Raw genomic sequence first — 14631 nt, 5'->3', positions numbered from 1 at the left:
AGACTCGGTCGCGAGTTAACCCGCGCCGGGCCGGGGGAGTTTAACCCGCGCACCGACGGGGGTTTGCGCCAACTTCGTACCGACGGGGGGGGGGTGGATGACCGCCCCCCCCCCTGAGATCTCGAGAACGAAGCAAGATAGCGGCAAGCGGTAAACGGCATCGGATATGCACGGACAAGGTCTACAATTTCTACTGAGGTCACTTTCAGGTCAGGTCAAAGATGACGTCACAGGGGTCAAAAAAGTCAAAATGGCAGCGCTAGATATGTAGAGAGTTTTTCTCAAATAACTTTCGAATCAGTCAAGATAGGAACAAACTAAGGGCATCATCGTGATCTTCTCGTCAATCCGCATCGAATGATATATAAGTTGACCTCGAAAGGTCAAGGTCAAAGGTTGACCTCAGGTCACGTGACCTCGAGGTCATCATGTATATCATTCGATGAGTCTTGACGAGCTGAACACAATGAGACCATCCGCGCGGCTGTATCTTGTTCCTGTACGGAGTTATTGGCAAAAACCGCTGGTGACCTTTGATGACGTCAAATGACCTTACAGCTGCCCAACAGCACAACAGACCTCAAGGTAGTGAAGGTTGATCGTATATGAAGTCATGTATGGTATATGGTGCCATTCCAACCCGTTTTAGTGGTAAAAACAGGGAGTTGATTTTTCCCCCATTGACTTATAATGGGGAGGTCGAGAAATTGACCTGACCTTAGGTCACGGATATCAAAATTCCGGGATATATAAATTGTAGCTACTAATGACCTCATAACATCCTGCGACTTTCAAAGGCCTCCGACATCTACTGTAGCTCTGGCACGGTGACAAAGTTGCAAAAAAGTGATTTGAGGCTGGGCCATTCAAAGTGACCTGGTGACCTGACCTTAAAACTTAAAAGTTATGAGGTTCAATCTTGCACACCATGTGTAAAATTGATGAGAAAATAGCCGTATTAAATTTCGCGGCGCTACGCGCCGCGGTTTTCCCGCTATTCGCTATTTCCCGAAAAACCTCAGGGGGGCGGATATCCACCCCCCCCCCCCGTCGGTGCGCGTGTTAAGTTAACCCGCGCCCCAGTGGCGGTCTCAGCCAACTTCGCCCTAGTGGGGGGGGGGCATATGTTACCACCCACCTCTAACTCAAAAATTAAGAGGGCTAGAAAGACGCGGTAAAAAGCAGTCGATAGCTCTCAATGCGTACGTTTGAAAGTATATCGGTCATTTTTCACCTTAGAGCAATATTGGGGTCACCACAGGTCATCAAAGGTCAAGGTTTGCCAATTGTCATGATATTTTTCAGAAAACAAGCCGCTATCTCAGGAACTATATGGTAGCTAGAAAAACGCATGGAATTGCAATCGATAGCTTTTGAACTCTTCTTTTGAAAAGGTCATTATCAATATTGACCTCAGGTCAACGGTTTAGCCTCCAGAGGGCAAAAACTCCAAAAATAGCTGTTTTTACGAAAAGTGTTTTTCGACAATAACTTTCAACTACAAAAAGCCACGACATTTCTATTGCCAGAATCGTGTTCCCCTCGCCGAGACGCGTCGAATGAACTATAATTTGACCTTGAAAGGTCAACTTGAAAATTTGACCTCAGGTCAAGGTCATGACCTGACCGGAAAAGGTCATTTTGCATATCAGTCGATGCGTCTCAACAAGACAAACACAATGAGACCATCCCCAGCGTTCTATCTCTTTCCAATCGCGAGTTATTGGCAAAAAACTGTTTGTAGCCTCAAGTGACCTCGGATGACCTGTCTAGAGGCTATCAGCAAAAATGACACCTAGGTCATCACGATTGGACTAAATCATTGTGATTCTGAAATATTTGGACTGTTCCGATGCGTACACAAGGATCTAGAGGCATTTTCATTTTTATCCATTGACTTGTAATGGAAAGGTCACGCCACTGACCTGACCTTAGGTCACGGATATAAAAAAAAAATCCGAGATAAACAAATTGTAGGCGCCCATAACAGCATGCAATCCACCAAGTTTCAAACCTTTCTGACAAACACTGCAGGCTGGACATGATTGCAAACTTTTTTTAGGCTTAGTCAGTTAACTTGACCTGGTGACCTGACCTGACATGACATGGAGTCAAAAATTTCACACATTGTCCAAAATTGATGTACCAAAAGCTACCCCAAGCGGTTTTTTATTCACACGCAAAAAACGCCACAGGGTGGTAACATATGCCCCCCCCCCCCCCACTGGGGCGAAGGTTAAGGTGTTTAAGTACCCCTGCGGTTTTTTGCGGATGTCGTAAAAACGGCGGCCGCTGTTTTTAGCACACCTGTTCCTGCATCTTTTCCGCACGTATTGTGAAAAATTTAGGCCTGGGTCATGCAAGGTCAGGTCACCAGGTCACTTTGAGTGACCTAACCTAAAAAGTTTTAATGTCTATGATAGATACATCGAGTTGCTGATCGCTTTGAACCTTTCCCTTATTGATCAGGCAGTCTGTACAAAATGTATGTCTCGGAATTTCGGTATCGGTGACCTAAGGTCATGCAAATGCGTCTCTTCTGGATGGACGCCATTCTGAACACTTTCGAACACCTAATAACAAGTCAACATGACACACTGAACTGGAAAATGGCACCCGTGACCCCTGCTTATATTCCTGAGGTCATCTCAGGTCACAAATGGGGGTCTAACAGTTTTTCGCTAGTAACTTCTGAAAGGCGCATGCTAGAGTGATGAAAACACCTCATATGTGTTAAGGTCGACTATACGGATCGACTGATCTACAACATGACCTTTTCCGATCAGGTCATGACCTTGACCTGAGGTCAACTTTTCAAAATGCCCTTTTAAGGTCAACTTATAGTTCATTCGACGGTCTCGACGAGAGGAACACGATGCTTGCAAAATCAATGTCGTGACTGTCTTAGGTCAGAGTATTACAGAAAAATTGTTTTTCGCAAAAAACGGTTATTTTTAGTTTTTACCCTCTGGTCAACCTGAGGTCAAATCTTAGAGCAATATTCAGAAAGAGCTTTAAAATTACTATCGAATGCACTTTCCTGCGACGCTGTAGCTCTATTGGTTCCCGAGTTAATCGTTGGCAGTTTCCAAAATTGTTGAAATAGACCTTTGATGACTTCTGGCGACACCTTTGACCTGACCTAAAAAATGAACGAGATGTTTCCGGCATCATTTTTGATGCCTTTTCGAATGCCGCTTACTGCGTGTCGCTACATGGCCCAGGAGTCGAGTTAGACGGGGGTGTTTAGATCCCCCCCCCCCTGCTCGACGCGGAAGTCGCGGAGCACCGGCCCGGCGCGGGTTTAAAGAGTCGATTCGTTGATTCGTATCGCTTTTGTTGTATTACAGAGCACATATTTCGCAATCAGTTACAACAGCGCTATGCATTTACCTTACGTCCCGGGATGAGTATAAATCAACACGTCCTTTTTATGTGCAGGGAAATTATATTTATCCTCGGGAGGATCAACAACGGCATATTAGTTATATCGACGCGCATTACTATTTACCGGCGGGTTCACCCACATTGAATTATAACATACAAAGCAATTGTCACTGGCAGGTCGTGGCGTAACCCTCTCAGGTGCTGTGGGTAGAAAAATAGCAAACACTACCGCTCAAACCACCGTTTTGGCCGCTCCTCCTCTGGAGGTTTTTTCCCCAAATGTATGTTCGGGAGGTGTGACTTCCTTCTTCCCTTATCAGCGCAGTCTGGAGAATCGCTGTATGATGAGGAATCCTCATCGTCATCTTTACCTTTTGAGGCCATCAACCACATCAACTTATTGTCATGCTTCTCCTCCTCTTTCTTCTGCGGTGTGAATATTGACTTTCTTCTTTCGGGTTCCTTTTTATCTTTCACCGGTTTTGGTTTTGGTTTTGTCACCTTCTTGGCCGGCTGCTCTTCCTCAGAACTGCTGGATGAATCTTCGGCAGCAGCTCTTTCCTTCATTAGTTGGACTCTTGTCTTTATTCCCTTTCCTTTAGCATTCTTTCCTTTCTTTGCCTGAGCCTTCCTGGCCTTCTCCTGCATCATTCGTTTCTTTCGTCCGGCGTCGTCGGAGTCCGAGTCCGAGTCCTCGAAGAGTGCGGCGGCCAGTGAGGTCCGCGCGCGCCGATCTGCGCGCGCCTGCTTCACCTCGCTGTCGACATCGACACCCCGCAGCATGACCCAGCCGCTGGCCAGCAGCTGGCTCTCGTTCAGTGCCGCCTGACGGTCTGCCGAGCGCAGGATCTCGCGCAGCTGGAGCTGCTCACTCACGCAGACGCCCAGGAAGAACATGAAGAACAGAGCGCCGACGCCGATCAGGAGCCAGCCGAAGAAGACCAGGCGCGGGTTCTCCTCATGTTGGAAGATCATCGGCAGGGGTATGCCGAGGATGTTTGGCGTGGTCGTCTCGAAGCGCAGCTCCGGCGGGATGGTGGGAGGCAGCCCCGTCGGGCCCATCGTTGTTTCTGGGCCCTCGACGAAATCATCGGCCCGGTACAGCTCTCGCTGCGGAATCGGCTCGAACTTCACTTGCAGCTTTAGCTTCATCGCTGCCTCCAGAAATTCAGTGGCGGGATGCGACCACTGGTACACCACATTGAAGTACATCCAAAGTATGTGCTGCTTCGAACGCAAGGTAAGCATTTTCTCCTTCGTAACTTTGGATCCGACGTTAAAAATAGATGAGAAACATTCGGTTCGTTTGCGATTGTTCGTGTCACTAGTCCAAAACAGCTTGTAAAATAATCGACAGTCAAATAAGTAAAACTGTGGAAGGACGTGGGTCACAAACTCAGTCTGATGTAGTAGGTCGATTAACTTTCGTCTTTTCACCATCAGCTCGCTTGGATCTAACCAAATGATGGGCCTCTGATCTTCTCTCTTAGTATCGACAACTATCGTACAAAACTGCATGTAATTAAATCGCCTATTTGCATAGGAACGCTTTCTAAAATCGAAATCCATATTAGCCATGTCAATAATGCCTGGATAATTCCACTGGATAAAGCATTCTGCCTTTTCCAGTCTGGGAAATATAGGACCGGTGGAATTCTTGCACGTAGAACCAGTATATCCTGTGGGACACTTGCAGGTACAGCTCTTTGTCAGATACCCAAAATTTTCACATTTCGGTACAGTTTGGTTATTTTCTTGACAAGCCTTCTTCCAGGCGTCGATGCATTTATAGGAAGTGTTTATCACAAGATAGTCGTAGTGCGACGGTCCCATTCCCCGATCTCTGTGGTAGTCGAGCATCCATTGGTACAGTTCGTTTTTGGTGACAAACGTCGCTCGAATGTCGTTATCGACGAACGAAAATGACCCGTACTGCATCACGGATAGGTAGTCGAAGGGGGTGGGAATATCCGCCACCTGTCGCTCACTGCACATGGTCCCTTGCATCCATGTATTTCTCAAAGATTTCTCCCATCCTTTTCCGCTTCCACCACTAACCTTGAAATTTTCCCAGTTGATCGATAAAAACGCATCTCGATCCGGTCGACTTTGCTGGTGTTGAAATCCAAGCCCGTGTCCGAACTCATGGATACAGGCGTCAAGTTCACAGTTGTTGTCCACTGAGAGCCGTTGTGCCTTGCCTTTTCCTGTCTTCTCACCTCCCCAACCACTTTTCCCCACGAAAGACCAACACCCTTTAAAGTTTCCGACGCAGAACGACGGATAAAATACTGTATCCGAGCAATTTGTTTGATCTGTCTTCTCAAAACTGATGCAAGTATGCGCGGCCCAAGTACGTGCTGCTTGTTCAAAAAGTTGAACATTTGGGTGGCTTCCCTCGTCATAGAAGTAATGCACAACGGTCTCACCTTTTTTGCTCCTCCATGTGGCATGTATGATATTAGAAGTTCCACGCTCAGTAGGACCCATAAGTTCCGGAAGAATCTGAGAAGCTGACACGGCGATATCTTTACCAAACAGCACCACGGGCATGGAGTCTCCGGGCTCGAACACGTCATAGCCGCGACTGCGAAGCAAGTCAGCAATGCTGCTGTAGTTGCCGAGTCGGTTGTATTCCACGTTCGTGGAAAAGTCGTTGGCCTTCTGAGGTTCGCTACTTTTGTTCCCATATCTGATGATTTGCTGTGAAAATGTTCCATGCTCTGTCTCATCCAAGGCATTTATGACGAACGTAACGAAGAAAACCAGGACGCAATATCTCATGACGTATTGATGTGTGGAATGATAGCTGATTCAGTTGCATCTTGATTTATCAGTTGCGCCCACCGATGTTTATAACTCATGTAAATGGATGTCCCAATGCTTTCGCGTATCAAATTTACAGCTATTGTGCATTGTTCCTGGCCACCGCTCGCATAACTGACAGCTCTCGTTTATCTTTTGACTTATTTTACCAAAGTAAGATTATCATTCAAACCGACTGTAGCCATAGCAAAGAACATAAAACTCTAAATGCTTTACATTTAGGAGAATTGGATACTTTAAAAGTTTGTTATTCTTCGGAATTTCCTATTCTAGGAAGCTAGGTATATCGGCAAATGTTTTGTCGTATTATATAAGTAGGCATTTGGCCTCGAAGTAGGCTACATCTGAGCTACATTCAGTTATTTGTGAATTGCATTCGATTTACAATCATCTGTTTAGTGTGCACGGATTATTTGCTTTTGAGAACTTTCACCATGGACGCACTTTGAATTGATTATAACCCAATTGTTATTCGTGTGATGTATGATGTTTTTTTTTGCAATGATTATCGCCATGATACATTTGGAATTTCTAGCAATAAAGATACACATTTACATCTTTTCTGCACACCTTAAAATTTCGGACCCGATTTGTTCGAGGTCAGGTCATAAGGTCGCGTCAGCCGTCAAGTGACCTTACCTCAGAAAAAGTTCCAGTGCTCGCTATTACTATGTACGTACATCGCTTGAACGATCGCTTTGAAACTTTCAGCGATTGATCAGTAACAGCACGTAACCTTGACATATGTTATCTTGACATTTGCTATATCATAAGTATTTTATTTTTAGGCAACGTAATCACTAACAACAAAGCTGAAACTACACCACAGGATAAACGATACCGTCTAGACCTTCATCTGCAGCATGATGACAAAGTAGGTGAGCACAAAGCTCAGCATTGTCAGCATGGTGGTCTTCTGTATGACAAAGATGCCGTAGCCGTCGAAGTTCAGTGGCTTCCTGGTCTGTTCCACCAGCATCTGGACGCTGAACCGGGCGGCAGCGGTGGTGTGGCGCGGCCAGGGCGCGCCCACCAGCGCCTGGGACAGCCTCTGGCCGCTGGCGACCAGCGCGCTGCCGGTGGCTGACACGGCCGCCAGGCGCAGCACCGTGGTCACCAGGAACATGACGAACGTCAGCACCAGGCTGCGGCTGTAGGCCGACACGAACATGTTGATGGTGACGTACAGACCTACCAGCAGCTGGAACGTGACGCTGGCGTGCTGAGAGAGGGTCGGCACCGAGCAGAAGGACGACGCGTCGTCGGCCAGCGACTGAAGTGCTCGATACATGCTGGCCAGGTGACGGAGTCCGTCTTCTAAACTGTCGTCAGAATAAGACAATCGTGGCATACTGCCACCGTTATCTTCTTTAGATGTCGCTGGCTCAGATGTATTGTCTTTTGGAGACTCACAGCTGCTGAAGTGCATAGAGATCCGGCTATCCAAACCTTTCTCGGCGGCATTTCCTATCTTCGTCATCTTGAACCTTGTAGTAAACGGACGCTTTTGTGTCTTGCCACATTGATAGTCTAAAGTATCAGTAGCAGGGTCAGATATTGTGCTAAGTTTATCGTGGAAACTCATTGGGACATTTGAAACATCTTCACCTCTCTCGATAAAATCTCTATTCCAGGCGACATTCCCTCCCAGCCGTTTCTCAGCGCCTCTGTTCTGGGCGTCACCCTGAGTGGACCGGCCATCCGTCAGCCAGAGTCGGGTGTACCTGGTCAGACGCTCCTGGAACAGGGCGATGGCGTCCATCAGACCGACCTGCAGCAGGTCGAACGCGATCTGGAGCGTGAAGCACATCACCACGATGACCAGCTCCACGCCAATCACCGCCCAGAATGAGGCCGACGAACTCAGTCGCACCGGCAGCCACACCGGGAACAGGTAGTTGGAGTGCGTCCAGAGACCGCTGGTGAAGAAGTCGGACGACCACGCCACGCCGGTGAAGACGGTGAGCGCGGTGATGCCGACGCTGCGCAGTTTGATGGCGTGGTGATCGCTGGCGTCACGACAGAGCGCTGTGGCCTCCTCCATACGATCCAGCCGCCGCAGCAGTCGATGTAGCTGCTGTCGTCGTCGTACCAGGTGCACCAGCGCCACCAGCGTGTGCCACATGACCGACGCAAACACGACGCAGAGCAGCATGAAGGAAACGGTATTCGACAGGGCGATGGCGGCGCCGTTGGCGAGGACGGCTGCCGTGATGAGGGTGAGTGGCACGAGCCGGCCGACCCGCCAGCCGACCGGCAGCCTGTCGTCCGGCACGTGCAGGCCGCCCAGCGTCAGCACGGAGCTGACGAGCAGAACGCGTCGCAGCAGCCGTCCGTGGTGCCACATCGCGGGCCCGCGACCTTCTCTCGTCCTCCAACTACCAAGTTCTCTCTGATTGAAAGGACTAGTGCGTTGTCAATGCTATTTTTTCAAGTCGCACATACAAAGCACGACAAGATGGTTTTGCACTTTTCTTTCAAACACTTTCCCACAAGTTCAGTTTGAATGTCTTAGGCTGAAATGTCTTATGCTGGAGCACAAGCTGTGTGTGGTCCTTCCTCCGCCGCTCTGGGACTACTGACACTGCCTGGAGAGGACACACACAACTGAGCGACGGACGCTGTCTGGGACCGGTCGAACGCTGCCCGTCCTGGTGCCACATCGGGGCTGGGACGGCGAGCAGCGCGCGTCCAGTGTGTGTCCACCCATCGGAAGGCCGCACTGTTTGAACACCTGTCTGCAGGCCCACAAAAACGTCCACTCCTTACAGACAATGCGTAGCAACTGTGTGCTTTCCGCTGATCGGTACCCAACGGCCAGAAACTCTAATAACCATTGATGCATTCGACCGTTGCTGGTTTTCTGAATAGAGCGCTAACAGCTGATATGGCGACACGTTAATCGAAGGAGATAACAGACACTTAACCCGCGAGTTGCTGGGGGGGGGGGGCGTTAAACGCCCCCACTTTTTTCGCCGGGCCATAGCATAAAAACGGCGCGCCAAATTTTGGGTACCTGTAGAGAATTGATTGAAGTTTATTGTGACAAAGTTTCAAAAAAATCGGTCGGAAAATTTTTGAGATATCGACAGTGGCGGCGGAATAGGGGGTGCAGGGGATGCAGCTGCACCCCCATCGAAAAACATGGGGGTGCAAGCATATCTTTTTGCACCCCCAAAATCCGTACAAGGGGCCCGTCACACCATCCAATACATTTTCTCCTGAAAACCAGTGATCGAGAAACGAACACTGATGTGGAATCATCCGGGATGTCCAGTTATGGTCAGGAGCGCCCCATGCTAGTCTTTGGGGCCCCCACACCGACTAGAAGTGTTCCGAGCCGCGTTTGGTGCTCCATGCGGCATCTGAGGGCCCCACGACGGCCTCAGAGGGCCCTTTTATGACGATCTCTGAGGGCTCCCACGACGACCTCTGTCCCCTGGGGCCCTACAACGGCCACTAAGGACCCTCATGACGACCGCTGAGGGTCCCACAGAGACTCTAGGGCCCCAAGGAGACTTCAAAGGCCACGCTGGCCTCTGAGGGCCCTATGACGGCCTCTGAGGGCCCTATGACGGCCTCTGAGGGCCCTTCCGATCTCTGAGGGCCCTTCCGATTTCTGAGGGCTCTCATGACGATCTCTGTCCTCTGGGGCCCTATAACGACCACTAAGGGCCCTCATGACGACCGCTGAGGGTCCCACAGGACTCCAGGGGCCCCGCTGGCCTCTGAGGGCCCTCGTGACGGCCCTAGACCCAACTCAAGTCTGAGGGCCCATTTGGCTTCAGACGGCCCAGCGACGGCCTCTGGTGGCCCCAACATAGCCAGGCTGCAAGGGCTATGCTGGCATCTGAGGGCCCTGCAGCGGTCTATTGAGGGCCCTAACGATGGCCTCTAGCGGTCTTACCAAGGCCTCTGAGAGCCCTGCAAAGGTATCTGGGGGCCCATGAAGACCCTCACTATGGCCAAGGACCCTCATGACGACCTCTGATGATCCTCTTGAAGGCTTCTAAGGGCCATCACAACAACTTCTGAGGACCCAAGGATGGTCCCTGAGGGGCTGAGGGCCCTGACGACGACCTCTCTGGGCCCTCACAATGGTCTCTAAGACCCAGCGCAAGCTCCAAAGGCCCACGCTGGCGTCTGAGGGTTCCATGACGGCCTCTGAGGGCCTCCACGCAGGCAGGCTCCAGGGGCCATGCTGACCTCTGAGGGCCCTCTTGACGGCTTCTAGGGCCTAACGAAGGCTTCAAGGGCCAACGCTGGCCTCTGAAGAACCCTACGACGGCCTCGAAGAATCTCACCTCAACGCAGGCAGGTGCCAGGAGACATGCTGGCCTCTGAGGGCCCCGCAGAGTTCGGATTCAGAGGACCCAACGACCTTTGTGGACCTTACGAAATACGAAGGTCTCCGAGAGCTCACGCAGGCTCCTGGAATTCCATAATGATTCTCAGGCCCCATGTCGGCTTGTTGAGGCACTTTATCTGCTCTTGGTGCCCCGTCGCTGGCCTCTGAGAGTCTCAATGCCGGAACTTATGGGGCCATGGGCCCTACACCGGCTTTTATGGCCCCTACATCGACTCTTGGGACTCATGACCCATGAAATGTGGGACTAAGCCGCTTCTAAGTCCTAACAATCCCCATGCTGGTTCTAGTAGCCGCCAGCCGAATATTTGGGCTCACATGCGCCAGCTCCTGGGACCCCGTGCATATCCCAGGGGTCTACCTGCCTCTAAGATCCCACACATACTTTTGGGGCTCAAACGCTTGCCCCTGAAGGCCCCACTGAGACCCCTTTCCTCTATTCAGTCCTCCATACCGGCTCCTTAGGCTAAGCATCGGCTCCTGTGGCCTCCATCCCGGCTTTGGAGGGCCTCCATACAGGCTTTTTTGGGGTCCGATGCCGGTTTCTGAGAGCCCTCAAAAGACTTTCGAGCCTATACTGCCTTCTGAAACCTTTCAGCAGCTTTCAAGGGACCGACCCTGATCGGAGGGCTCATTCAATCTGGGGAGTCATGTAGGTCTTTGGAGGAGTCTCTATGTGGTCGGTTTCCAAGGGGCTTCTAAACACGGTCTTCTTGGAACGGTCTCGTAGGGCCCTCAATGGTCCACTGCGGATCCAGAAAAGTGGTTTGAGACGCTGCGGGTGGTGGCTAGACTAAAAGATTAGCCGATAAAAACTAGCTGCATTTGCTTCTTTACGCTTTCATTATTTGAGATAGGCCTATGTACACTGCAATTTCAAACCTTTTACAGAACTTGTGTGTATGGGGATAGTTTTCCAAAATCTTCGTTTTTCATAAATCAATAATAATCGCTAAAAAAATGAAGGGGGCCCAAAACTTCCAGAGGGGCCCCTTGAGAAAACTTTGCACCCCCATCCAAAATCACCTTCCGCCGCCACTGGATATCGAGGTTTTAGTGACGTCATGATTTCTGAGTTTTCGACCAAAAACGGCATATGTTCAAAAAATCATATAAAATCACAGAATAGACATACAGACATGCCGTAAACGCCATTAGACTGCCAATACCATGATCAATCAAATGGCTATCTTCGATTATTGATTATCGTTCCGCATTTTTTATAATCTTGAACTGAATCTTGGTAATTTTTCGTGACTACTTCACGACCATGATACATGAATTTCTTAAATTGAACTTTTTGAGCCAAACATGTACACATATGATAAAATAAATGTCACCATCGTGTTCTACGCCCCAAATTACCTATAAAACATGTGTCACAGGCTGCGAATATCAGTTTTGATTTTCGGGGATATGTGCCTACCCGGTTGACCTGGCCTTGACCCTGACCTATGCTTGACTGACCCCTACATGGAGCTGACACTCTCGTAGGCCTTATAAGATGGATTGTGCACCGTTTTGACAGAGTTTATGGCGAGAGGCGCCCATTGCGAAGTCCTGAAGTCCATGCTACTGAATGCCCGATTTCAGGTGTTTGACCTGACCTTGACCCGACCTGTGACCTCAAAATTCAACTTTAAAGTACTCATCTGAAGCGTCTCGTCGCGTTCTTTCGTTTGCCGCCTCGTGCGTTTCGCTGTGCCTATTGGTTCTCGAGTTATCGGCTGGGGGCGTTTAACGCCCCCCCCCCCCCAGCAAACGGTGGGTGGCGAAATACCCCAGCAACTGCCGGGTTAAGGGAGTACAGTTGTTAGAAAAGGTTAATGAATGAATGAATGAATGAATGAATTTGTCCTACTATTAACCCGCGCACCGACGGGGGTCTGCGCCAACTTCGTACCGACGGGGGGAGGCGGATGACCGCCCCCTTGAGATCTCGAGAACGAAGCAAGATAGCGACAAGCGGTAAACGGCATGGGATACGCACGGACAAGGTCTACAGTTTTTACTTAGGTCATTTTCAGGTCAGGTCAAAGATGACGTCACAGGGGTAAAAAAGTCAAAATGGCGGCGCTAGATATGGAGAGTTTTTCTCGAATAACTAACTTTCGAACTAGTCAAGATAGGAACAAACTAAGGTCATCATCGTGATTCGTGATCCTGTCGTCAATCCGCATCGAATCATATATGCTGACCTCGAAAGGTCAAGGTCACAGGTTGACCTCAGGTCACGTGACCTCGAGGTCATCATGCATATCATTCGATGCGCCTTGACCAGCTGAACACAATGAGACCATCCGGGTGGCTGTATCTTGTTCCTGTACGGAGTTATTGGCAAAAAAACCTTTGGTTTAGTTTAGTTTAGTTTATTTAGCATATCATCCACGGGTAAGATGACCCATTTATAGACAAAGTCATCAGAATAAAAACACACAAACGCAGCAAGGTGAATAACAATGCAAAACAGACACAATATCGACACAAACACACCTCTGTTGGTCTACTTCTCGCGCACATAGGTGATCACATGCTTTTTGAAGTTCAGAGCGCTGTGGTTCCATATGTCAATGGCCCGGTTTCGGTCGAGAAACGCGTTACAAAGCTTCGGCAAGCGACAGAATGGACTATTTCTGACCGTGTTGACCCGAGCATACGGCACATGGAACAGCGTCCTATTCCGGAGCGGGCGAGGAGGCACTGCCAGCGGAAACTGTTCCAACAGGTATGACGAGTCCACAGCATGACGGTGAATGTTGCGGATGAACATGATGTCATGCTGTTCACGCCGCGCTGCGAGGGGGGCCATGTGGAAGCGCTTCATCAGGGCGTCGTACTCAAGGGACACGTCTGTGTCTCGACATCTACCGCTCAGCCACATCAAAAACTTATGCTGAACGCGCTCAATGCGTTTCATGTGCGTCTCTGCCGCCCCTCCCCACACCACGCCTGCGAACTCGAGAATGGAACGAACATTTGCGCAGTATGAAGCCAGCACAGCCTTTACATTGCACTCACGGAGTGACCTGCCACGCTTGCCAGTTTGGAATGATCGCATGAGCACGCCTAGCGCCCTGTTAGCCTTACGAACAGTAACCTTTGATTTGGTGACCTTTGATGACGTCACATGACCTTACAGCTGCCCAACAGCAAAATGTACCTCAAGGTAATGAAGGTTGATCGTATATGAAGTCATGTATGGTTTATGGGGTCATTCCGACCCGTTTTAGTCGTAAAACAGGTAGTTGATTTTTCCATGAGGAGGTCGAGAAATTGACCTGACCTTAGGTCATCGACATCAAAATTCCGAGACAAACAAATGTAGCTACTAATGACCTTATAACACCCTGCGACTTTCAAAGGCCTACGACATCTACTGTAGCTCTGGCACGGTGACAAAGTTGCAAAAAAGCGACTTGAGGTTGGGTCATTCAAAGTGACCTGGTGACCTGACCTTAAAAGCTAGTAGGTTCAATCTTGCACACCGTGTGTAAAATTGATGAGAGAATAGTCGTACGAAATTTCGCGGCGCTACGCGCCGCGGTTTCCCCGCTATCTGCGAAAAACCTCAGGGGGGGGCGGATATCCGCCCCCGTCGGTGCGCAGGTTAACCCGCGCCCGGCTGGGGGTCCTGGATTTCCACGCCCTGCTGGGGGGGGGGTGTTTGAACACCCCCCTTGTAACTCGGCTCCTGGGCCACGTAGCGATACGCGGAAGGCGGCGTTCGAAAGAGCGTAAAAAATAATGACGAAATCACTTCGGTCAATTTTTTGGTCAGGTCAAAGGTCAGGTCACCAGAGGTCATTGAAGGCAAAATTTCGCCGATTTCCAGGTCGAATGTCGAAAATTTCCAAGAAGCCAACGCATAACTCGGGAACCAATAGAGCTACAGCGCCGCGGAAAAGCGCATTCGATAGCCCTATTAACGCCCTTTCTGAGTAATTTTCTCAGATTTGACCTAACGTCAACGGTTTTGCCTGCAGGGGGCAAAAACTGCAAAAATAGCCGATTTTTTCGAAAACAGTTTTTCTGCAATAACTTTTGACCCAAGC

The 14631-nt window shown here is 49.7% G+C and overlaps 1 protein-coding gene across 1 annotated transcript; it reads right to left on the bottom strand.

Moving 5' to 3' along the window:
• Nucleotides 1-3316: 3316 nt before the first annotated feature.
• On the bottom strand, nucleotides 3317-13938 carry LOC122366505. The gene is made up of 3 exons (XM_043338846.1): nucleotides 13924-13938; nucleotides 10995-10999; nucleotides 3317-6559 (listed from the first exon to the last, which is right to left on the bottom strand). The coding sequence occupies exon 3, from the start codon at nucleotides 6169-6171 to the stop codon at nucleotides 3613-3615; it is 2559 nt and encodes an 852-aa protein (XP_043194781.1). The 5' UTR covers nucleotides 6172-6559; nucleotides 10995-10999; nucleotides 13924-13938; the 3' UTR covers nucleotides 3317-3612.
• Between the last annotated feature and the right edge of the window lie 693 nt (nucleotides 13939-14631).

Source organism: Amphibalanus amphitrite, unplaced genomic scaffold (genome assembly GCF_019059575.1).
Source record: "Amphibalanus amphitrite isolate SeventyFive unplaced genomic scaffold, NRLGWU_Aamphi_draft 000812F_arrow, whole genome shotgun sequence".
Lineage (NCBI taxonomy): Eukaryota > Metazoa > Arthropoda > Thecostraca > Balanomorpha > Balanidae > Amphibalanus > Amphibalanus amphitrite.
The sequence above is the reverse complement of the archived record's forward strand: the minus strand, read 5'-3'. Positions and strand labels throughout refer to the sequence as shown.

What these genes read in the sequence shown, in the direction of transcription:
- LOC122366505 (XM_043338846.1), bottom strand. Translation starts at nt 6,171, where the DNA reads ATGAGATATTGCGTCCTGGTTTTCTTCGTTACGTTCGTCATAAATGCC.